Source organism: Gopherus flavomarginatus, chromosome 3, assembly GCF_025201925.1.
Source record: "Gopherus flavomarginatus isolate rGopFla2 chromosome 3, rGopFla2.mat.asm, whole genome shotgun sequence".
NCBI lineage: Eukaryota > Metazoa > Chordata > Testudines > Testudinidae > Gopherus > Gopherus flavomarginatus.
In genome coordinates, this window is record NC_066619.1 from 15349688 (window position 1) to 15375770 (window position 26083).

Consider the following 26083-nt stretch of genomic DNA (forward strand, 5'->3'; position numbering starts at 1 on the left):
AATCATTGTATTTTATTTATGTAGGGTTTTTTTTCCGACTCAGTAATAAAAATAATGTACAGTTGTCTCTATTCTTTACTGGACCTAAACAGAATAAAAACAAAGTAGGATGCTTTGCACATTCTTCTCTTTTTTGTTTTTGTTTCTTTTGTTTTTTTTTGGTTGCTGGGTTTGTTTTTGTTTTTTTTTAGATTTATTAGCAATTAAGTCTACTCATGTGAAAACTGATATTTGTAGGTTTGTTAATATCACTTTTCACAGCAGACTTACTCAGCCCTGGCAAACTGGCGGACAAATTAAGCTCTTTAATGGAGAGGTGGGTTGGGAGGCAGTAGGGGCCGGGGCAATGTAGAGCTGAGGAAGGCAGTGAGGGCCATGGGCGATGTGGGCCAGAGCCCAAAGCCACATGGCTGGGGGATGGAGCCTGAAGTCCTGTAGCCAGAACCCAAAGCCCCATGCCTGGAGGCTGCCACCCAGCGCCCCAGGGCTGAAACTGGAAGATCGAGCCCCACTGCCCTTGGGAAAGGGGGGAACTCACACAGGGGGCCTGCTCCTCTGGTGTTTGTGACTCCAGAGGGGGGCAGGGCCCAACCCCTACTGGTGGCCCCAGAGAAGGGGTGAATGGTTCCGCCCCCCCTGCAGTCACTGCCCAGGAGGCCCCTGGTGGGCACAAGCAGCCAAGTGGCTGCATTTGAGAAATGTTGATCTAATCTGACCTTCTGCCGTCCAACAAACATCATCCAGTTATTTCTGCATCAAACCCATCACTTCTGTTTCAACTATAGAATATTTTTAGTGATACTACTTGATTTTAAAACCCCAAGTGATGGGAGAAATTGCCACATCACTTGGTTTAAATAGCCTGACTTAAATCCTTTCCTTCCTAATGGTTCAGCTTTCAGTCTTTTGCAATGTCATTATATCACTAAATCCCCAGTAGCTCAAGAATCTTCCATGGTTTGACAAGGCCTGAACTGCTGAAATAAGAAACAAGTAGGGGAAAAAACCAACAATGCCTTCCAGGCTTTATTTCTGTATTATTTAGAAGCAAAAAAGTCACAACTCTTTTTTAAAGTGAGTCAGTAACCTTTAAATGCTGTTTTGCTAATCTTTTTCAATGTTTACAGAGAAGCAGTTATCATTTTGGGAGAGCTTGATATCAATCTTTAAAGCTCTGTTTTTGTGTAATATTCTCAAACTTGCTTGTGTAACTCAAGATTAGCTACAGTTTGTGTGGATCACTACTTCCCTCCCTGAACTGTTAGAACTAGTGCTGACGGCACTATCATGAAAAACATACCCAAGATAATTGTTTGTAGATATGTCTCAATTTGCTGCACACATCCTCAAGGCTTGGTTTGGTTTAGTGAAGGAGTGGTCCCCGAAGTGGGGACCCTGCTGCTCAGGGCATGCTGTCGGTGGGGCATGGAAAGTTTCTCAGTTGTCCTCTAGAAACTCAGACTTTTTTCTTCTATTAAATAAGTCTCTACCCATTATGGTTCTAAAGAAAACCTACATTTGGGTCCATTTTGTAACGGATGCAACAAAGCCTGCTTGAGTTTTCAGAAAGCCTGAAACAGCTGCGAGGTGTTGAACGGGCCCGTTTTATGGGTCCTGAATAAGATGCCAGGGATGGTATTTTAAATGTCGGTACTTCTGACTATATCTCTGCTCATCAAAGCATGTCAGAAAAGAGAGGAAGCGTCCTGTTAAGAAGCTCTACATCCTCATTTCCTGAGGGAAGTGGGTGTGTGAAGACTGTTGTGGGTGTGTGTAGAAATTCATGTGTGTAGGCTTTTAACAACACAAAGCTGGGATGCAGGGAGGTTGTGATTCTGTTCATTTCTCTTGAGGGGGCTCAGTTGTGAAACCCTGGATAAGAAGGATTGTTTAGCAGTGAACTATAACTGTTCAGTGGTGTGGTTTTACAGTAAAGAATATGACCCGCATCATTCCTCTGCTTATTTCTCCTGAAATCCAGAAAACCAAATATGGATTTTTAACTAACTCCAGTGACTAACTGGATCAGAAAAATTGCAATAATACAAATGAGTAGTGTTAGCACCACATAGAGATGGAGTCTTTTTTTTTTTTTCCCTCTAGCTCCATCCAGCCCCTCTTCATCGTGGGTTAATCTGCAAGCAACCCAAACTGCAAGTACTTTCAAACTGATAAGACTTCTTTGTTTTTTCACTCTGCTACACCAGTTTTTAACTGCACAGTAACCACTCCCAGCCACCTTCTAGTGTTTAGGTTCTGTATTCCATGTTGTTCCGTGCAGGGTGGTACTGGTTAAACTTCACGGTAACATGTTATACTTGCCCTGGACGCTGGTTTATTGGCTCCTACTGTTCCCTGTTTTAATTCGCCAGGGGAGAATGACCTTCAGAAGGACTTGGCATGTTGAGCTGAAAGGCCCATTAGCAACGTCTGGGCTGTCAGTTCCACCAAGATTCAGGAGGCTATTATTCCAGAGCCCTCCTGAAGCAGCACTTGCAGTTAACCACTCCAGCATTATTTTAGTTGACTTGGAAAACCACAGTGCATGCGGTTGAGCGCTAGCCACACTGATGTGTAGTTATTTGTGATACATCTGCCCTGTGATTATTTAGTGGCTGATAGTTTTTCAAATCCAGGCAGGCTTTTAAATTAAACACATGTTTGGGAAAATAAAATCTGTTTGCTGTAGAACACTTCCCATATTCCACCTGTTTCCCTCTTCACTCCCCCCACTGCACTTTCTCTGCCCTCACGCGTCTTAAAAACCTGGCATCGGGGCATTTATTTCTGCCCCTGCAAAGGTTACCTAGTAGCTGATACAGACCTTAGAATGCCCACAGGGATGCTAATTTTCTGGGGCTGCTGTTCCCGCACAGTCTCAGAGCACTGAGCACCAATTCATAAAGGGATTGTATGGAGTTCTAGAAATGCCTCTCCTGATGGCAGCTCCAGCTGCACTGCTGGCTCCAGAGCTTGGCGGTGGCTGCTCTGTCCTCTCCTCCAGGTCCTGGTTATGTAGCTGCGGCTCCTAGAAGAGACTCCTCCTCCTTGTATCCATTTGCTTTGGTAGAGCCTGGACCTGTAGAAGTAGCGGGAAATGAGGAGGAGACCAGTGCCATGGAAGCAGCCAGCACGCTGCAGACCTCAGTTTGGGAGACTCTGAGAGAGGAAGGAGATCGGGGAGCATGAGGGCAAAGGGGAAGCTGTGGAGCAGAGAGTAGGTGACTTTAGGAAGCATGCAAGGAGGGAGGGAGCAGAGAGAACCCAGATTCTTCCTTGGTTCCTCAAGGCCTCTCCCTTCTCCACTGTTGCTGCTACTCCTCCCCAGCTTCTTCCTTCACCCTTAAGCTCAACCTGTCTCACTTCTTTATCTCGTAATAAACATCCCTGTAGACCTTAGAAAATCAGCAGGGAGATACGCTGGGGGGCACTGTTCCTAGGGTATGCTGTCTGAAATGAGCTCTGGTTCATGAGGTACAGAGGGGTGCACTGCCCCCCAGATCTCAGCTGAGGCCTTCAGCAACCACTGCAGGCTTCATCCCACAATGCTTAGGAGAAAACAAATACAGTGTTGCAGTGTGTTCTCTTCAAAGCAAAGTCACCCAATCAAACAAAACCCTGCAGTGGTGAAAACGTTGGGTGTCACTAAGGATTGTTACAGTTTAAACCAAACCCCATGCGTTTTAAAAGTGTGGAAACTAACAGATGAAGGGAGAGGCAGGTAAATCTGCAGACATGGTTTATACAACCTGCATTTTAAAAGTATAAAATATCACTGCCACAAAAGCGTGGCCTAGTGGATCGGGCACTGTATTGGGACTCAGTAGGCCTAGGTTATTCCCAGCTTTGCCACTGGCCTGCTGGGTGACCTGGATTAAGTCATTTCACTTCTCTGTGCCTTGGTTTCCCCGTCTATAAAATGGGGATAATGATCCAGACCTCCTTTGTTTTGAAAGCTGCAAATGAAACACCTTGTATAAGAGCTAGGTGCTGTTAGTAAAGTAAAGCTGCAGTCTGGAAGGGGTTAACCATCTTAACCATCATTTGGCTGAGACAAGGTGAGTGAGGTAATATCTTTTATTGGACCAACTTCTGTTGGTGAAAGAGACGAGCTTTCCAGCTACACAGAGCTCTTCTTCAGGGTGGGATACATAAGGAAGAGGAAGCTGGGGGCAGTGGGAAGGGGAGTTCCCCCAGCCCCCTTTGCTGGTAGAGGCCAGAAATGCCTGTGGGGATTAGCATGCAGTGTAGTTGTAGCCTTGTGGGTCCCAGGATGTTAGAGAGACAAGGTGGCTGAGGTAATATCTTTCATTGGACCAATTTCTGTGGCAGTTAGGACCAGTGACTTCATTTGTGTCTTGTTTATGAGGGTTGTAATAACCCGTTAACAGCGCCCTGAGGAAGAGGAAGAGGCCTTACAAAGGACGGGGCGTGGAGTTTGCTTTCCTTGCCTGGCAGCAGGGCCAACCCCCTAGTTTACAATCCCTGTCCCTTCCAATATGCCCCTCCCTCAGTGTCTTCCTTAGAATGCTGCAGCTGGGTCGTGCATGGAGGAGTCAGTGGTGGAGGGGGAGGAGTTGGTGCCTCTCCCCCAGACTGAAGGCACATTTTAGCTGAAGTCTCCAAGTTAAGCCTTTCGTTGCTTTGGCTGCCAGAGCCCGCCTCAGCCTCGTGGGCTGGCAGAGGAGGAGCTGCCCTGTGTGCCGAGTGCTTTGTTCTTTGCCCTCTGCCCAGCCCTGAAAGCCAGTCCCTCCCCTCCCCACTTCAGCCACTGCTTCACCAAGCTGGATTATGTCAGCATGCTGTCCAGCCCTGCCCTCCCATAGAGCAATCCCCCCACCCCTTTTCCAGGATTTGCCACGGCCAAAAACCAACTGGCGCTTGGGAGGCAAAGTGAAGGGAGAGAGACCTTTTCTGGAAACAGTTCCCCCCTCCCCCCATGGTGCCTCCCATTTAAAAATAAATCCTGCCTACTTTTTTAAAACCAAAGCCTTTTCCAGCCCTGGTGTGTATTGTGCTGTGTGGGTAGCTTGTCCTTCATTGTGATGCTCCGCTGGATCCTTCTAGACCACTGCATCTGTCTGCTTTCAAATAAAGGAGCTGACCTATTTCCTTTCCCCTTGCTGAACCACCTCCCTTCCCCCACCACACTCTGGCACTGCAGGTCTAGGTGATGATGCTGACTCTGCGTTAAACAATGTTGGTGTAATTTAATAGGTATTAAATACATACAAGGAGAGGGGAAAAATTTGGTTAAGATTTGCAGAGCTTGCTTCAAATGTGTAGCTTCTAGGATGGCTGAATACATACGCTCAGTCCAAGCATAGCCATATAATTGGAATCATAAATCCTGTGATAAATCAATAGTACATGGTTTTATTCAGACCACAAAATACAAGGCTGCTATTCCCTCCATTGCTTTTCTGAGCTTGTACCAAGTCCCAGCACACACAGTCCCTCTAGGAATCCAGCTCCTTCTTGGCTGCAGAGATCTGAAGGAGGAATTTTAATGACACGCCTCTGCATTACGTTTGTGCTGTGGGGGGGGATGACTGCTAGAATGGAAATCACAACGTAGAATGGAAGCCTCTTTTCTCGATGCCTGATGATCTGTTTTCTATGTTTGTCTCGGATAACATAAAACCGCAGAGTGGCCAGGCTGTACCTAGGCTTTCATAGACTCACTTAATAACATGCCTCATGAAATCTTAACTTGAGCATTGACTTCGGGTAGTCTAGAACTCATGGCACAAAATGTAAACAAAGAGCTGGGGGACAGTAAATTGCAGTGTACCATGTTGGGGAAAGAGTTTATTGTAGCTGTCAGTGCCCTTGTTTAACACTGAGCGCTCTTGGGGTCTAGTTTTAATTAATTTTTTAAAATGCTTCTCTATCATTATTTACTCTTTGTGTCTGGTAGCTCCTAGAGTTAAGATCTCAGTTGAGATCATGCTTCCTTGGGACAAGGAACATCTTTTTTGTTCAGTGTTTGTACAACGCCCAGCACAATGGGGTCCTGATCCAGAACAAATATTATGTGCTATAGTAATACAAATTATAGATTGTGTTAAGTGCTGTCCATATCCATAGTAAGAAACCTGCCCCAAAGAGTTTACAATCTAAGAGACTTCCCCAAAGTGCATTACAGTCAATGGGAATCTTTCCATCTATCTAAAGTACTTACGTGGCCCACATTACCATAGTATTGGAGCACTTCGTTCTTTACTGTTTTCATCTCTGTGAGCTAGGGATGGGCAATTATTCCCATTTTACAGATGCGGAACTGAGGCACGGAGGGCCAGATTTTTAAAGGTATTTAGGCACCTAAACACGCAGATAGGTGCTGAGTGGGTTTTTCAAAGCGCCTAGGTGCCTAACTCCCATTGAAATCATGGGGTAGTAAACAGCAGCCAGGAAATTCAAAAGGAAGGTGAAAGTTAAAACAAATAGAGAGATGAAAATGCAGAGTTAAGGTATCTGAGCTAAGATAGCCCTTAACTCTGCCCATTATCCTCTTCCTTCATCCAAGTGGCAAGTGACCTAACAGACTGATATCTTAAATGTTGAATTCCTTGGGACATTTAATACCCATAGATTGTTGAAATATAATTCTGTTGGTTAATCCACGGATAGTAAAAATTGTGTACTATCAAGTGCTTTAAGTATGATTGGAAGTGCTTTGGGCAGGGACTGTCTGCTGGGTGTGTGTTTGTACAGCCTCTAGCAGAGTGGGGTCCTGGTCATGGCTAGGCCTGCTAGACACTGCTGCAGTAAAAATAATAAGTAATAAGGAAACATGAGATTTCAGCTGTCCACAGCTACAGAAGACTTACTGCTGTGAAGAGTTCAATTAGCAGTTAAACTTCCAGCAAACTTTATTGGGAAGGTGAGATGGGAGGTGGATAGGTCTTTGTGTATTCCAGGTAATGATGAGAGAATATGTTGATGTTGTTGCATTGTAAGGGGAGGATTGACTGGAGGGTAGTTTGAGATTGTGTAGTTGTGCGTTGTGTATTACAGTTAATTTTGACTGGAAGGATCTTATGCCAGGGGCTGCCTTTTTGTTCTGCCTTTGTACAGTACCTAACATAATAGGATCCTGGTCTAGGACTAGAGCTCCTAGGTGCTATGGTAGTACAAATATTAAAGAATAAGAATTGTAGGTGTAAATTTGTCCATGTTTTGAAGTTGGGTGTGCAGATATAAAGGTGTCCCAGGGCTTTCAGTGACATTTAGAGAGCTAAAGTGTGTGTGTGTGTGCATGAGAGAGAGAGAGATGGGTTTTAATGAAAAACTAGCCACAACTTAACTACAGAGAGTTCTCTCTCCATAATAACAACCCTTCACAGTCTGAAAGTGCTGTACAAACATTAGCTCAACCACACAAGACACTTGCTGAGGTAGTTAGATAATTGTACTAATACTTAACGCTTTCTTTTGCACTAGTGCCTTGGAGCCAACCTACCGGATGTTGTACAAACACACGGCCCTCAGAGACTGAGTATGGGCTGTGGAAGCCAGAGTGGCTGCACTGGGAGACAGAGAGGTACACAGAGGAGCCTTTCAGTGACATAGTAAAAGTCATGCCTCACCAATCCATTAGAATTCTTGAGGGGAGTCAACAAGCATGTGGAGAAAGGTGATCCAGTGGATATAGTGTACTTGGACTTTCAGAAAGCCTTTGAGAAGGTCCTTCACCAAAGGCTCTTAAGAAAACTAAGCAGTCCTGGGATAAGAGGGAAGGTCCTCTCATGGATCAGTAATTGATTACATGTCAGGAAACAAAGGGTAAACAGCAGGGTCCCCCAAGGATCTGTACAGGCACCAGTACTGTTCAACATATTCATAAATGCTCTGGAAAAGGGAGTGAACAGTGAAGTGACAAAGTTTGCAGATGAAACAAAATCATTCAAGGTAGTTTAAGTCCAAAGCTGACTGCAAAGAGGTACAGAGAGATCTCACAAAACTGGGAGACTGCACAACAAAAAGGCAGATGAAATTCAATTATAAGACAAAGTAGTGCACATGGGAAGAAATATTCCCAGCTATACATACGTAAGGATGGGTTCTGAATTAGCTGTGAGCACTCAAGAAAGAGATCTTGTCACAGATAATTCTCTGAAAACTTTAGCTCACGGCACAGCAGGGGTCGAAAAGGATAACAAAACGTTAAGAACGATTAGGAAAGGGATAGAAAATAAGACAGAAAACATAATGTCAACTATATAAAATCATGGAACCGCCACACCTTGAATGTGTGTCCAGGTTTGGTCATCCCATCTCAAAAAGGATATAGTGGAACTGGAAAAGGATCAGAGAAGGACAACAAAGATGATCTAGGATATGGGACAGAGACTGAAAAGATTAGGGCTGTTCAGCTTAGAAAAGAGATGAGTAAAGCAGGATATGATTGAGGTCTATAAAATCATGAATGGTATGGAGAAAGTGAATAGAAAAGTGTTTATTTACCCTTTCCCACAATACAAAGCTGGGGTCACCTGATGAAATTACTAGGCAGCAAGTTTAATACAAACGAGAGGAAGTACTTTTTCACATAGGACAAAATTAACCTGTGGAACTCATTGCCATAGGATGTTATGATAACCAAAATTATAACTGGGTTAAAAAAAGAACTAGATAAGTTCATGAGGATAGGTCTATTAATGGTTAGGGATGTAAACCCTTGCTCTGGGTGACCCTAAACCTCTGGCTTCCAGCAGTTGGGAGAGGAAGACGGGTGGATCTCTCCAAAATTGCACTGTTCTGTACACTCCCCCTGAAGCTGTGGTATTGGACACTGTTGGAGACAGAATACAGGGCAATCTGGACTATTGCTCTGAGCCAGTATGGCATTTCTTATGTTATAGAGAAACTGACCACTTACAATGTAAAAGTGAAGACATAAGAGTGGATGAGATAAGCAAACAGAGGGTGGTAGAAAGAGGCAGAATAACACAAATGATACGTTGTTTGCAGTTCATAGCCAGCTGGGGCAGTGATCGCAAGTAGCCACTAAGCCGGGGTGGCCAGCCTGTGGCTCCGGAGCCACGTGTGGCTCTTCAGAAGTTAATATGCAGAGCCTTGTATAGGCATTGACTCCAGGGTTGGAGCTACAGGCGCCCACTTTCCAGTGTGTTGTGGGGTGCTCACTGCTCAACCCCTGGCTCTGCCACAGGCCCTGCCCCCACTCCACCCCTTCCTGCCCCCTCCCCGAGCCTGCCATGCCCTCGCCTCCCCCTCCCCCTCCGCCAGCCTCTTGCACACCACGAAACAGGTGATTGGAAGGGAGGGGGAGGCGTTGATCGGCACGGCTGCCAGTGGGCAGGAGGCGCTGGGAGCTGGAGGGGAGGAGAGCTGATGTGAGGCTGCTAATGTATTACTGTGGCTCTTTGGCAATGTACATTGGTAAATTCTGGCTCCTTCTCAGGCTCAGATTGGCCACCCTTCACTAAGCACTATCATTCCCATTTTAGCAGATGGCGAAACTCCAATCCAGAGTCACTTTGGCCCATGTTTTTTAAGATATGTATGAATTAAGGCCTGATTTATAAGGGATTTAGGAGCCTAAGTGAGTAGCCCAAGGCCACCCAGTGAGTTGGTGGTACAGCCAAAGTCCGAACTCTTAAGTTTTTGTCACAAATTACAGTGGCATAGACGCCTGCTGTGTTTTGCTGCCAATTATACTCCATTTTCAAAGTGCTCAAAGACTGGGGGGGACAGGCAGACAAGTCAAGTGGTAACTGACTGACAGGGACAGGAACTGCAGCGTTTTCTTTCAGGGGAATCTGGGTGAAAAGAACCCAACCCAGATGCTATAAAAATAAGGGATACATTTGTCCCTGCTCCTTCTCTGTTGTCCCTCCCCCGAATCTCTTAGGAGCTATTATGCAGGCAGCACTTTCTAGGCTAGGAGATGGACTGAGCCACAAAGAAGGATTTTCTGTACGAAATGTTGCTTGGAATCATCTATCTGAGAGCTCCACTAGCAATAAAAATCCGCCAGGATTCATGGCCTGCAGTGGGAAATGATGGTTTTCGGCCTGTCTCCTGTTTTCAGTCTTGGAGCTATTAGCTAGACTTGTGCTGAGTCAGACAGTCAATTCAAAACAAAGGCTGCCTTTTTAATGTGACAACTGCCTCAGTTTTGTATTTATACCCTGATATCTCAGCAGGGAGAACATGATCTCCCCCAGCAAAGGGAACGGAACTTCATTAAACCTGTAAAACTGCATAGATTTCACCTTAAACCAAATAAAAAAGTATTGTGACTTAGTATTTGAATGACGTGTATCAATCAGTTCCCTCTTTCCCTAGAATTATTATTGGCACAGTTTACTTGAGTCTGGGTATGCCCTTCCGCACATAATAAAAACTTTCTTGCTGACTCCTGGTGGCACTCCCTAGGTGCCGTCCTCTGTGGGGATTGGATTTCAGGACTGAGCTCAGTTCCCAAGCCCTCCAGACCAGGACTCAGCACGCTGAAAAGACTTGCAGCCCGTGATGAGGGAGGAGGAAGTAATCCTCTCCAGCTGACTCAATTACTGCAGTTGAGTTATATTCCAAAGGGACTTGGAGTTGGTTATGCCATCCCAGAGAGAGAAGGTTTTCAGAAGCTAGGCTGAGACTTTTTTAATAGGCCGGCCTGTGTGTCTCCATGTCCACACATGCATTGTCCTTGCAGAAAAATGTAAATACGTAGGTGTATAGAATACCAGGGTTGGAAGGGAGCTCAGGAGGTCATCTAGTCCAACCCCCTGCTCAAAGCAGGCCCAATCCCCAGACAGATTTTTGCCCCAAGTGGTCTTCTCAAGGATTGAGCTCACAACCCTGGGTTTAGCAGGCTAATGCTCAAACCACTGAGCCCCAAAGGCAGGGAGCATCGCCTCTTTCATTTCTCATGGGGATTTGTTCACGTAGGAGCGTCCTTTTGGGCAGTGCTACATCAAGCATTAGTATTTGGGGGGGCATCTGCGTGTGCTCGCTGCAGGACTTCCAGAAATGTACAGCATGGAGCTGCCAAGCCAGCTGCTTCACTTGCCTCAGCAGTAATCCAAGCCATCTGATGATGATCAATCACCCTTTGAACTGACAAAGTTGTGTCATTTTTTCGCCTCCTCCATTGTCTGGACTTTATTCACAGTGTTGCCACCTTGACAGCAGTCCAAGGTGACTGTGCTGCACAGAGAAGAGAGGGCAGCACTGCATACTCCACTATAAACTGCAATTCAAAATACTCCCGAGGGGACCAGCTGTATGAACGTTGCCAGAGCGTAGTGGGGACCGAGAAATTCTGTCTCTGTCAGAGGTAGAAACAATACAGGAAGCATCTGCCCAGGCTACGGTTTTGCAGTGTGTTTGGACTTTGAAACCCTGGGCCTTTAATATCCATTCCTGATTTGGTGGCAGGCTGCTAGATAGGGTGATGCAATCCCTTCTGTCTGTTCCCTTTCTCCCTGTCTTACATGCAGTGCTCTTCGTCCTTTTTAAGGGAAATTTGATTCCTTTCTGGTAGCTTGAAGTGTTTTCCTTGCACACCTTTGTGTTTTGGACACTGGAGTAGGAAGTGACTCAATCTCTCCTCTTTGATGTTGGTTGCACAGTCATTCTTCTCTGGGTTTGCTCTGTGCTTTGTGTTGTCCACCTCTGGTTGCTGATGCTGTATTTGTTGAGTAAGAGTCTGTCTAATCTGTATGTTTTGCTGTTGTGAGGTTACCCTGCTGATATGAAGATTCATGTGTGAGAGGGTCTGTTGAAATAATGAAATAACGTACAGGTGCATGTGCTATGTAGATGCACACTGATCAAGGTTTAACCAAATGTCCAGGGATTTTTGGGTGCCCAATTTGTCCCACATGCTGCAGCATCCTGATCTAGTGAAAAGGAATTGCTGAGCTGCATGTTGTTTGCATACAAAAGCTAATGTAACAACGAGCAGCTGCAGGGTGTTTTGAAGGGGTAGCGCAGAGAGGGAGGGACCATCAGCTTTAAATATTTCCATCACTGGGAAAGCTGTGCTCTAAACTCCAGATCCCAAATGGCCCTTCCCTTCAGCGGGATCCTGAGTCATCCCATTGCTTTACTTGCCACTCTCTTAAAGACGTGCCTAATTTAGAAAGGGGGGTTGAATTTCCTCCACCTTAGAAACAAGTAGTTGAGAGAGTGGTAGGAGTCTCCTCAGTTGTGCTGTGGGCAAAGGTGCAGCAATGGGGTTTGCAGAGTTGCTGCCAGACAATGTTGCAGAAGTGTACTGCTTGTTCTTAGAAGGTCTGACCGTAGCTGCAGCCTGTGCTAGAACCGTTTCATTCCGCGGCACTGGCTCTCAAACTTTCCAGGCTACTGTACCTCTCTCAGGAGTCTCATTTCTCTTCCGTACCATCAAATTTCACCTCACTTAAAAACGACTTGCTTACAAAATCAGACATAAAAATACAAAAGTGTTCCAGCACACTATTACTGCAAAATTGCCAACTTTCTCATTTTTACCATACAATTATAAAATGAATTGGAACGTAAATATTGTACTTACAATGCAGTATATAGAGCAGTATAAACAACGAATTGTATGAAATTTTAGTTTGTACTGACTTCACTTGTGCTTTTTATATAGCCTGTTGTAAAATTAAGCAAATATCTAGATGAGTTTATGTACCCTCAGAGGACCCCTGTATGCCCCCAGGGTACATGTACCTGTGGTTGAGAACCATTGTTCTGGAGGATGGTACGTTGAGCAATTAAATTATTGTAGGGGGGTCCACTTGTTGATAATTACTGTGTTTAAAAAAAAAAAAGTGAATTAAGTACAAGCTGACTGTTCTCCCAACCTGGAAGCTTGTCTGGCCTGCTCCAAAACCCAGTCTCGTTTCTTTGAATAGAATATAGAAAGGGTTTATGGGCTGCTCAGAGAAATAAAGTAATAATACTTTTCACTTATTGCACTTTTCCTCTTGTAAGGTCCTTGGGGCAGGGACTATCTCTTGTGTGTAGAGCAGAGCACAATGCGTTCCTGGTCCATGACTGAGACTCCTAGTGCTTTACAACTAAGGGTTGGAATAGGCCTGAGACATACTTAGAGTAAAATCAAATCCCAGCTCGACACAACTGAGTGTGCAGACGGTGCTGTAGGATCAGGGGCTTCTAAAACCTTTGCTTGAAGATAAATATCCCCAGACGCAAACCCTGAATTTTGCTGGGCCATAGGCCAGGTACATGGGATTTTTTTCCCCCTTAAAAAAAACAAGGAAATCAGTCCTGTTGTTAGTTTTTAAATCTGTGTCAATTTCTCTTTCCCCAAAATAACTTTTATGGCCCTAAATCAAACACATCCACATTTCTTATAATGGGGATGGCATAGGCATTGCTTTACCTACTTGATCCAGTTGTGACCCCTAGAATATCTCAGAATTGCTGTGTGCAATTCTGTTAGCAAAATAAAGCTTTACTGTATGTTGTTCTTTCAGCTTGTTTGGGGATAAGATAAAGGCTAATATTGTGACAGTCTTCTTTAGCTGTTGAGAGGTCTCCAGTTTTGTAAATATTTGCCTGGAGTAGGTGAGGTGTACTGATATGTCTGAAGAAGTTGGTGATGAATTGGAAATGTTTTAGCAACATTGTTTGTGTTTTCCCTGCTTCTGTTAGCTCTATTTTTGTATTTTAAAACAATCTAATCAAACCATAAATCTACAAGAGAGCATTTGCTGTCCAATATAGGTTTTATATAAGGAAAAATGTTAGCAACACCTATAGTTAAGATTACTTAGCAGGTTTTCCTGTAACTGGGGAGAGAAGAAATCTGTTAAGTTATTTGATCTATCCTCTGCCACTGTAGGACTGTTACAAGTTATTGTTCTTTGCTGTTATTATGACCGGTGTTTTTTCCAGTTTAACTTGAAATGCACCAAGCAATGGGACTTCTGTCACTTTCCTTGGCAGATTATTCCTCAAGCTAATAAATCCCAGCCTAAATTGTTCACTTAAATTTCAGTGGTGCTGGAACAGTTTTTTATGGTGGGGGTTGCTGAAGGTGGAAACCATGTATTTGGGTGGTTGTTACTACTTCAATCCAAGGGATGTGGCAGCACCCCCTGTATTCCTAGTTCCAGCACTTATGCTTAATATCATCCATTTATCCCATTTTATTAATCCACTCTGATTTCTGCTCCTCCCTTCTCAGCTCACAGAAAGGAACATGAATTAATACCGATAGCATTATTCTCCAGGGAATTTAAACGATAGTTGGAACACATTGGATCTCTTTCATATATACAAGATGCTGTCTATTCTGATTCTAAATAAATACCCCGACTATTCCTTGCTAATGCTAGTGGGTGATAAGCAGCAGGGAGTTCAGAGAATAACAGTTGATGAGAGTGTTCTGGGGGCTGACATAAAAGAAAATGTAGGAGCTAAGTATGAGTGGCATGGGTAAGTACTTGGGTGGTCAGGGCGATGGAAGGAATGGGATATTAGTCTATGAGCTTTGGAAAGGGTACATGTGTGATGTCGAGAACTGGGCAGGAAATGGTTTTCCTGTCCTGCAGAACGTTTTGAAATACTGAAAAGTTTCTCATTTTGCATCATGACGAAGTCCAGGACCTGTCTAAATTTCATTGAAAAACTAACCAGAGAGACCCAAACTAGCCAGTATCCTGGCATTCACAGGGATGCGGGAGGCCAAAATTCAAGTCCCTGGGGAACACCCTAACAACCAGGCTACTGGTTATTTGCTTCTTTGGGTTGTGTCTTTTATTTCTGCTCCCCGTAATTCCATAGTTTTGTTGAAACTGGCACCTTCCCATGAAAAATTTCCAATTTGACAACTCTGCATTTTCTGCTGGAAAACCTGTCCATCAGGTATTTCCTGACCAGCTTTAATGCTTGCTGCCATCTTGGCCAACGTACCGGGCATTGAATTGGGAACCACTAGAGCTAAACGCAAGAGTCTCTCCAGCTTGTACTAAAGAACTGAAGCTCTCTACATGGGGCTGTAACAAATGCCCGTTCTTTGTGGATTGGGCACAGAGCGGGACCTGTCCTACCCACTCACCAGTCTGCACTAGGCTTTTTACCCCTTAAAATATCCCTTTGTTGCTAGTACTGGCGCAGCTCCACCAGTTGTCCCGATGGCGGGAGCTCTGGTGCAAACAGGCTGCTGGTGTTTCACCCTCCTTTGATATATATCGCTGAGCGACAGCCATTGGCCAGCTTGCTGTGGGGCGCCCCACATTGCTGCACCTGGTACAGCTGAACCAGTGTCAACAAGAGTGCATTTTGCACAAGAGTAGATAAGGCCCACGTGTCTGGCATTGCTCCATTTCATCCGCCCTCAGCCAGCCAGGGAATCAAGACCCGGTGTCTTTTAAAATGTTACGCTCTAGCTCAGCCATAAATTATGGACTTGGTGAAGGAATCACTGGGTGAAACTCTGTGGCTTGGGTTACGCACCAGATGATCACAGCTGTCTCTTCTGGCCTTAAAACAGATGATGAATCTATGACCCCTTCTTTCACAAGAATACTGAGGGAGAAGGGGTGTTCCTCATGTCTGTGACCCAAGGCTGTTGTCTTGTCCTGCTCACTACGGATCCCGTGGTACAATATCTAAAAGCATTTCTGGCTCTGTCCTCAGCTGCTGAGTGACACTGGCTCGTCTACTTCGCTGTTTTAGATTAGTACCTCCAGAATGACTGGTGGGAATAGCTGATTTAGTGAGGCAGGAGGGAAATTGAAACCTGTCCAGTTTTCAGCAGTACAGCCTGATTTAATGATTTAATATTGAGATTGTCTCCAGTTCAGCAGAGCCACCAAGTGTATCCATCTCCCGTTTATCCACAGGGGAGGGCCAGAGACTGGAAGTGGGAGAAGCCTCTGCAATTTGGTTTTGCAGATGCTACAAAAAAAGTACTTGGTGTCTCTGCAAGCAATATACAAGCTCTTTACTTAGTTCCCCAAGCTTAAGCCCCTCCCCCTTTTGCTTTTCTTTTTTTTTGTTTTACCCCCATCTCCCCCAATATGTTTCAGCATGATAGTAAAGGAAAATCTGAATATGATCCATTGCAAGGACTGTCATACTGAGTCTACAGATGTGCGGTCTGAAATAGTAGCTGAGCAAAGTGTGGATGTGGAGTGGGGGAGGCAGGTAGGCAAATAGGACTCTCCTGTATTGCCAACTCCAGACTTCCAAAAATAGTTTTATTTTTTTATTTGCCTTGAAGCCTTTGAGGGGGGTCACATTTCCAAGTTTCTCTCTTTAACCATGAGTGCTTGAGAAGTACTTTTTTTATTTTTTATTGGAAGCTGAGGTTCTTGTGCAATCACGTGACTCCAGGAGCTGGTGCTTTAAGAAAAACCGCCAAGTTCCCTGAGGTGTGATTTAAAATGACGAGAATTTGCAACACCGAGTCTAGGAAAATATCTCCCCTGGAAAACTGAGTGCAAGGCCTGTTTGCACAGTTTTGGGACGCAAACTGTGTTTCAGTCACTGGTTCAGGGTAAAGCCATTTAAACACGGTTTGGCGAGCCAGGCTTGCTAGGGTCATGTTTAAACAGAATTAACCTCAATCATGTTTAAACGGTGTTTACAACCAATTTGGAGTAACACATTTTCCAGCACACTGTTGGTGGGGGTGGGGCCTTAAACCAAATTTTACTAGCTTACTGGGTAGCATGGAAAGTTCCACAGAAGCCTGACAGCGCAGAAGTATCCAGGGACTGAGCTATTTGAAAGGCAGATGAGAGAAGGTGATGGGGCTTCTTACCTCATAGATAAAAGATTCTGTTGCATAGGTTTCACTCACCTAGCCTGATATTATTTTGAATGTTGTAAAAAAACAAATAGTTCTAAAGTCCGTAAGATTTCTAGGCAGAGCACCCACACCTACGTGCCTGTAATAGAGGAGGCTGACTCGAGTGTTGTGGGATGGGTGAATGTACCAGCAAAAACAAGATTAAAATGGTTTATTTTGAGGGGTGACCACAAGTAGGAGAGAATACCAAGGTGATCCTTCATCTTCCAAGACGTTATCTGGAGAGCTATAGCTGGAAAGATGGTTTTGTAATTACTTGCTCTATGTATGGTGCTTGACGGGTTTCAAATGATCACTGGCCACTTAAATCCCATTTAAATAGCCTGTCTTCTCCAGCCTGTTTAACTTGAACTTTGTTGGACATCATTCAGCTAAAAAGAAGGAACTTTGAAACAAGTGGCTGTCATTAAAAATAAATAAATAAAATGTCTGTGTCCAGTGTTGATAAAATTGAGTAGCATTTGGACATCCTGAATTTAGTGCAAGTCACTGCCCAAAGTGAAATCCTCCAGACCAGTCAGTATAAGGCTTGTTTCTCAGCTCCCACATACTGTTTTGTTTTGTTTTTTTAATAGATCAATGTCTCTGGTGTCCTCTCCTTGCATAAATGGTCAGTTTACATACAAACTGTATCTTGCACAATGCTAATTCAGTCTAGATCACATGCTCTCTGCCAAAATAAAACTGTTCCTAATGGGCAACTGGCCCAAAAGTCACATCAGCTGGTCGGTCAGTGGCGAGGCTGAGAAAAGACTGGCTTGCTGGTAATGATTCTAGTCAAGTGGATAATACAGGCTGATCTGAAGACTTCCCAGAGGATTGCTTGAATACATAATAGTTATGATCATGCTGTTGGCCTTCTTGCCAACAAGGGTACGCTGCTGACTCATATCCAGTTTCTTGTCCACTGTAATCCCCAGGTCCTTTTCTGTAGAACTGCTGCTTAGCTAGTTGGTCCCCAGCCTGTAGCGGTGCATGGGATTCTTCTGTCTTAAGTGTGGTATTCTGCACTTGTCCTTGTTGAACCTCATCAGATTTGTTTTGGCCCAATCCTCCAATTTGTCTAGGTCACTCTGGACCCTATCCCTACCCTCCAGCATATCTACCTCTCCCTGCATTTTAGTGTCATCTTCGAACTTGCTGAGGGTGCAATCCATCCCATCATCCAGATCATTAATAAAGATGTTGAACAAAACCAGCCCCAGAACCGTCCTTTGGGGCACTCCACTTGATACCGGCTGCCAACTAGACATCGAGCTGTTGATCACTACCTGTTGAGCCCGACAATCTAGCCAGCTTTCTATCCACCTTATAGTCCAATCATCCAGCCCATACTTCTTTAACTTGCTGGCAAGAATACTGTGGGAGACCGTATCAAAATATTTGCTAAAGTCAAGAAATAACACATCCACTGCTTTCCCCATATTCACAGAGCCAGTTGTCTCATCACAGAAGGCAGTCAGGTTGGTCAGGCATGACTTACCCTTGGTGAATCCATGTTGACTGTTCCTGATTACCTTTCTCTGCTCCAAGTACTTCAAAATGGTTTCCTTGAGGACCTGCTCCACGATTTTTCCAGGGACTGAGGTGAGGCTGACTGGTCTATAGTTCCCCGGGTTCTCCTTCTTCCCGTTTTTAAAGATGGGCACTATATTTGCCTTTTTCCAATTGTCCGGGACCTCTCCCGATCTCCACAAGTTTTTAAAGATAATGGCCAATGACTCTGCAGTCACATCAGCCAGTTCTCTCAGCACCCTCAGATGCATTAGATCTGGGCCAATGGACTTTTGCATAAGTATGTAAGTTATATAGGTCATATGACATACTTAGCACATGGCCTATTTTGTCGTATAAATCAGTAACTTGTTTTCACCTTTTTGGCTTATTGTGGACTTTTAGTTTCTTCAGTTGCTCTAGAACACTGGTTTTCAACATTTTTTCATTTGTAAACCCCTAAAAAAAAATCTGAATGCTGATGTGGACCCCTTTGGAAATCTTAGACATAGCCTGCAGACTTCCATGAGTCCATGGACTATAGGTTGACAACCACTTCTGTAGAGGGTGTGTGTGTGTCTGACTGACTAACTTTCCCAGGGGGCTTTCCTAGTTTCTCAAAGCTGTAATTTGATCTTTTTTTTTTTTTTTTTAGTTCTTTAAAAAAATCTTTATTCACCCACTTAAATATGCCACAGTGTGTACCAGCATGTAGCAGGATTAACCCATGCGTCCAGGAGACTCTTTGCAGTCTGCCACCTACCAGAGAAGTAACTGGGACAGCCTTGATTTTTCAACATTCTTTAGGGCCCTCCTGCTGACCTGACTCAAGCCATGAATGGCTCACATTCACTGTCCAAATGCTTTCATTTTTAATAATGGTTCATTTGGGGGGAGTAAAGTAGGGTATCTTTCATTCTGATACATCAGTCTTCTGTAAGCAGAAGGCAAACAATTTTTTACTCCAGTCTAGTAAATAGAAATAGAGGCTGGGCCTCTTTCAGAGGCTTTGATTTTATAATTTATTGGAGGATGGGAGTTGGCAACATGTTAAAGTTAATTGAAAGTATCAGGAATAAAAGAAATACTGTTGAGAGTGAATGGATTGTCTGACACACTTCTAACTAGTGTGCAGAATGGAGCATCACATCTGACATTTTTTTTTCTGTTCTGCAGAAGATAAAACAAAACAAAAACCCCAGATGATTTAAAATTGTAAAACTTTAGCTGCTGATTCCTGAGTGGCACGTTCTCGTCTTAAATTTCTCATTGCACATTCCCTCTCAGAACAAATCAAAATTGTCCTTGGTCCCCTCTGAAAGCCAGTAAGGTCCCAGTCTTGCAAAAATCATCATGGTTTGTAATTATAATTTTACAGACTGCAAGTAGCCCCATTGATTTTGCAGGAACAGGGCCTGCAGTCAGGTTTCCTAATTTCAAACCATTTGATTGGTATTGGATCAGGATGGGTTCATAGAAACATGGATTGCTGGTATCAGATCATTTAAAAACCAGCACCACAGTGTTGCTACAGATCTAAACTGTTCACTTTTTTCTTGTCCTGTAAAACTTGACATTAAGGCCAATTAAGAGTGAGAGTGTGTGTGTGTGTGTGTGTGTGTGTGTGAGAGAGAGAGAGAGAGAGAGAATAAACAATACAATTAGCAGAGTGGGGTTTTCATTGTTTGGTGTGGTCAGAGTAAATATTCTAGAAGCAATGGCTCTGCATCAGCCTTTATCCAATCTATGTTGAGGCTTCTATAGCCACTTCATTATGCTGTATGAATGCCCATTAGTCTGCACTAAATAAAGGTTTCAGTCAGACAACACAAAGTATTATTTGTACTGTTGTAGGGCCTAGGAGCCCTATTTACGGATCAGAACCTTTTTCTGCAAATACAGAACAAAAGACAGTCCTTGCCCGAGGAGCTTACAATCAAAGTATAGGGCTGGAGACAGCAGATGAATGCAGACAGGGGAGTACAAGTAAACAATAACACAATATTGGTCAGCATGTGGTCTCTGCACACCAGCAGACTAAGGGCTTGTTCTTATGTACAGCCCTACAGTGGCCCAGCTATACTGGTGCAGCTGCATCACTACAGCACTTTACTGAAGATGCTCCTATGCAGAATTGAGAGCTTCTCCCAATGGCATAGTTAGCCTCTCTGGGTGGTGGATTATGTTAATGAGAGAGCTTCTCCAGTCAATCTAGCGCTACCTACATGGGGGGGATTAGGGCAGAGCTCGAGTGGGATGTGAGATAAAAGTATAACCTTTCTTTGCACTTCTGTATCAACTGCTGTCTGAGAATCTCAAAGCACTTTTGCTAATCTTTGTTTTTTGCTTATTGTTCAATTTGCAAAATCTTGCTGGAAGTGTCAGATTGGGAGCTGTTGGTTCCTGAACACTCTTGGAAATCTGTCCCATGTTACTTTTCCAAGGACACACTAACTAGGTTTGACTGAATTTATAACTTTTGGTGCTTAACTACACCAGCATTGATTTCAGTGCAACTATACCCTCTGTTACTTTTTGGTGTCTGTTGGAGGTGGATGAGATTGGTTTATGGAGCAGTGCCGTGTGGTATTGACAGTGATGTACGTGAGCTGAAGGTGGTGAAGAATGCTGCAGACTTTTCTCTGAACTTTTTATTTCAGTGCTCTTAAGGATTTGGCTGAAGGGAGTGAATCCTGATACTAAATAAAGCTTTTATTTGTTTTAATAAAACATTTTTCATATGAGATTGTTGTAATTCTTATGAGATCTGGTGCTAGGTGTCAGTAGGTGAGAATCCTAAAAACTTGGGTCTGTTTGCTTCACAGACAGAGCTGAACAGTTAAATTTTCTATTAAATTCTGTCATTAGTAGCCTGAAGCCATCGGCTGCGATACATTGCTATGAGGATTAGGTGCTGTGGCCCATTATAACAGAGCAGCCAACTTCAATCAATGTACTGTTGCGAAGATTAATCACTTTGATAATCAAAGCAGAATTTTAAAGTTGCGGTATGTTCAGATTCTGACTTGCTGCAGAGGGGTCAACTACTACCGCGACTTAATGCATTAGCCTTTCCCCTCAGCGGAGGTGGGTTCACTTGCTACTGAGGTCACAAGGGGAATGAAGTAGGCGAGTCTTAACCTAGCACCATATGTCTTTCTGTATGCTGGAGGAAAATACTGCATAGTGTCAAAGAACTAATCATCTCTGAGCCAGAACTGGAGTAATGCGGGTTGAATTGCACTGGAAGATGTGGCTAGGGAATCTTCCATTGTACTTGCCTACACTCTTACTTGGCATTTAGGGTAGGGAAGCTCACCAGACCGCCTCTTTCAATCCCCTTGGTTTTTCAGAGGAAGAAAAAAAAAGATCAACTTCTCTTAATTCTTGGGAAGGACTGAAACTTTGAATGTTAATCCCATGGACTGATTATTATCTAAAATGGAAGTAATTGGCTTTGAGAGCTTGCTGGTGGGGGGGAGCGGGGAGAAGTGATATAAAATCTCCATCATGAGGTTCTTTGAATCACACTGACTAACTGAATGTTAGCAGCTCAGAAGATTGAAGACATTTTTCATTCTGTGTGTGAGCTTTAGTGCCTTAAAAAAAAAAAAAAAATTGTATCCAGTGGAGGTGAGGGAAGACTACTTCAGACAATGGTAATTGGTATGCTGTCCAGCACACCATTCACTAAATCCATAAAACCATTTAAGTTACAGCATCATTCCAACTCTCTTAATGTGAGGCATCAAAGCACTTACTATATTCGGAGGTTTGGTGTGAATTTCCTTTTCTTGACCATTCATATCCTACAGGTTATCCTGTAAATTCTCCTTTTGAGCCTCCTTTCTTTAGCTAAGCTCTATTACTTCAGTCTTAAGTTACGTCTACACTACTCCCTGGTTCAGCGGATAGTAATCGGTCTATTGGGGATTGATTTATCGCATCTAGAGTAGACGCGATGAAATAGATCCCTGATCGCTCTGCCGACGACTCTGGAACTCCACCGCGGCGAGAGGCGGAAGCGGAGTCGACGGGGGAGTGGCAGCAGTCGACTCACCGCCATCCTCACGGCCAGGTAAATCTACCTAAGATACGCTGATTTGAGTATCTTAGGTTGGGTATCTTAGGTCGACACCCCCCTCCATCAGTGTAGACCTAGCTATAGACTGTTAAACCAGAAAAGGACCCCCCCCCCAATCCCGATAATCTAATTTGACATCCTGTAAAGCACAGGCCATAGAATGTGATTTCTGCAGTGCAGGGAATTATTCTTCCCTAATATGCAACTGAGCACCATCAACCCCAGTAACGTGTGTTTTGAACTGGAGGATGTTTCAGAATAACAGCCCAATCTGGATTTAAAGGCTCCAAGTGATGATTAATTTACTACATCCCTTAGTAAATGGCTGTAGTGGTTAATTACCCTTTCTGGTCTTTCAATTGTTTTATTTCCAGTTTGAATAGCCTCACCTTCTAGCTATTACATCTTGCTTTGCCTGCTAGATTAAAGAGGCCTCTAATGTAAGAGACTTTTAGACTGTGAACAAGTTAGCTTGATAACAATAGCCAGTTGTTACTTGTAGATCTTGCAGCAAAGTAGAAAGTAGATCTTTACAAAAGAAGTCAGTATCATTACCGCCATTTTACAGATGGGTGCCGTGACTCACCCAAGGTCACCCTGCAGGCCAGTGGCCAAGCCAGGAATAGATCCCAGGTCTCTTGACTCCCAGTCCAATGCTGCATCCAGTAAGGCACCAATAGTCTGAGTTCCTTAAGACTCTTATCATAAGGTGTATTTACAAGATGTATATAAACCAGGCTTCTTGTTGAAGTGGTGAGTGATACTTCCCCGAAGGAGTTAGACCGTCCCGCTGCAGTTTCCCTAGACTGAACCCTCGCATTGTTTGTTCTGTATGTAATTGGAGGTGGGCCCAAGCAGCAGAGTTTGAAGAGGAGCTTTTCCAAATGTGGGTTCTGGTTTGTCAGATACTTTTGAGAACCTGCAGTGTCTCGCATGAACAGCGACATATACAAAAAGAGTAAGGGTGATGGGCTAGAGCTTTGTAGGAAGGTATATCTGTGTGTGTAGAGCAGCATATTGACCTTGTAAGTAGTCCGAGCGGGCTGACATGCTGACGTATATTAATTTCTTATCTTAGTAACTGAAATAGGGTCGTTCTTATTGGGCTTTTTTTTACAATTCTCCTGATTATGAAACATGGGCGATGCTGCTCTGTTATGGCTGATGCCCTTGATTCCGCAGAGAATAATAATGTCTTTGTAGTTTTGACAGGGCTGACCACCCAAAGATATCAAAGGGCTTTAAACAATATAAGCCTCACAATTCCTCCCCCTACCGCCTAAATCATATTCATTATTGTTGTGGTTAGCTATGCCTTGGCCCCTTTCCTGGGTCTCTGTGAGCGCACCCCCTGAGGTGTCAGATCTCGGGCCTGTACCTTTCCTGGGGTGGAATTTCACACTTCTCCCACACTTAGACCAGTCCTTGGGCTACAGTACCCTGTGCATCAATAGTACTTACCCAGCAGATCCAACTACATTTGGGCATCTTTGATTCTTCCTTTCAGGAGTCTGTGATCATGAGTAAATACAGTAACCAGACAGCCTTTTAAAACCAACATGTTTATTTTAACTGTTGGAACAAAGCTTGTAGAGAGAGAGAGTTTTAAAACAACAGTCAGGACACATCTGTTTTACCTAAAGGCTGCCATCCCCAGATGGTAACCTAGACACGCCCAGCAGGGGCCCTGCATCTGTCTGGTTCCCCCAAACAACTACCCACCTTTCTTGAAAAAGGGTCTTTTTGTCCAGCCAGAGTTCATTTGTCCTCAACCGGTTTTGTAGGCTGGCTGGAGAGGAGGCAAAATAATCAAAGCTAATAGTTTTGGCGTTGTCTCGTAACAGTTAACTCTGAAGTATTTGCTGAGAGGGAGTATATCTTTAGCCAATCTGTGTACCTTCATGCCTGTTTTCCCAGGCTTCCCTCTATTGAGTTAACCCAGCGCATTCATACAATAAAATCCCAATGACTTACAGCATTCACCAACTATTACAGAGCTGCTCCAAATCCATCACAGTTCCAACATGGTGGCAGCCAGGAGCCCCAGTCCCGGACAGAACCCCTTTGGGTTAACAAACAGCCAGTCCCTTTCCTAAAGACCTTATGATTTAGGGAACCAGTTATAACATGCATTGCATGATGCCATTTTACAGATGGGGAAGCTGAGGCACAAAGGTTAAGTGATTTGCCCAAGGGTGTACAATAAATCGGGGGCAGAGTTGCATATAGGACCTGGTATCCTGCTCTGATCATTAGACGAAAATCCTGCCCTGATAACAGATATAAACAGGAATGGCTTTTTTTGGAAATTCTACCTCACAGTGTTGTATTGGGGAATGCTGATCTCAGACAAAGAGGTGTAATGGGGGACATGCAGCCCTAAAATAAGGGAAAATAAAAAAATGCAATGGAGACCATCACTGCTCTGACCCACTCCTCCTCTCCCTCTTACTCACAGTATGTCCCATAATTTCCCTCCTCCTCCCTACTCTGTTCTTCTTGGATTTACTTTCCTTCCTCTTGCCTCTGTCCATTCATCTTCCCTTGTAGTTATCAATAACAATACCTACTACGTTCATCTTTAGATATCAAAGCACCTTACAAAGGAGGTCAGTGTCATTATCCCCATTTTACAAATAGGGAAACTGAGGCACAAGGCAGGAAGTGACTTGCCCATGGTCACCCAGCAGGCCATTGGCAGTGCCAGGAATCAAATCTAGGTCTCCTGAGTCCGACCTAATGCAGCACCCTATCTCTTAGCTTCCTTCCAAGACGCGTTGGGAAGCTGTGCATGGAAGGAGTCCTGCCAATACATGCTGTCTACTATTGGGGCTCACTGAGAGGGATCCCTGTAGGGAGCAGGGAAGGAATGTCACCCTGCGTGGGCTCATCTGTAGCCAGCCTCGGGTGGTTGGCAGAATAAGAGAAAGCATGGCGGAGTCTTGAGTGGCATTGGAACGTGTGCCCAGATTCATGGGGTTGTGTGGAATCCAGGCTGTGCGCGAGGCGTGCTGGTAGTGGCTGTGTTTTGAAAACACGCCTGAACTGCGGTCAGCTTTTTGATTAGCCTGACTCGGAAGGCAGCCTCCTCCTGAACTATGCTGATAAGAGCCGCTGAGATGAAAAGAAATCTCTCTAAGCTGCTTAGACTTGTAAACTCAATTTTAATTACTGCGTAATGGTTTTAGTTCACTCAAAAAATGCTCATGAAATATGAACTAACTCGATCTCCAGAGCGGCCCTTCTCAGAGTTTCTAGCCAGCCTCTGAGTCAGGGTCCCTGTAGATCAGGGGTCTCAAACTCAAATGACCACAGGGGCCACATGAGAACTAGTACATTCGCGTGAGGGCTGCATGACTGACACCTCCCCCTGCTGCCTGCGGCTCTGCCCCCACTCCACCCCATCCATGAGGCCCCGCCTCTGCCCTGCCTCTTCCCACCCCTTCCCCGCCCACATTCAACCCCTTCCCTAAAGTCCCCATCCCAACTTCACCCCCTCCCTGCCCCTATTCCAATCCCTTCCCCAAATCCCCACCCCTGCTCCGCCTCCTCCCCTGAGTACACTGCTCCCTGCTTCTCCCCCCTCCCTCCTGGAAAGTGCTAAGCGCCACCAAACAACTGTTTGGTGGCAGGAAGCACCTGGAGGTAGGCAGAGGAGCGGGGATGCAGCAAGCTGGGATATAGGGGGGGTGGCAGGTGAGGGG

At 44.4% G+C, this 26083-nt stretch overlaps 1 protein-coding gene across 10 annotated transcripts in view; it reads left to right on the forward strand.

Moving 5' to 3' along the window:
- Positions 1 to 26083, forward strand: part of CTIF (cap binding complex dependent translation initiation factor) — a 348500-nt gene that overhangs the window by 19602 nt on the left and 302815 nt on the right. For 9 of the 10 annotated variants that reach the window (XR_007773256.1, XR_007773257.1, XM_050944701.1 and 6 more), the window contains exon 2: positions 18234 to 18388. The exons of the other annotated variant lie outside the window; for it this stretch is intronic. Coding sequence is in view for 7 of the 9 variants with exons in the window: in XM_050944701.1 (XP_050800658.1) it covers positions 18344 to 18388 (45 nt within the window). In the remaining 2 variants the exon portion in view is untranslated. The remainder of the gene's footprint in view (positions 1 to 18233; positions 18389 to 26083) is intronic. 10 annotated transcript variants of the gene reach the window in all.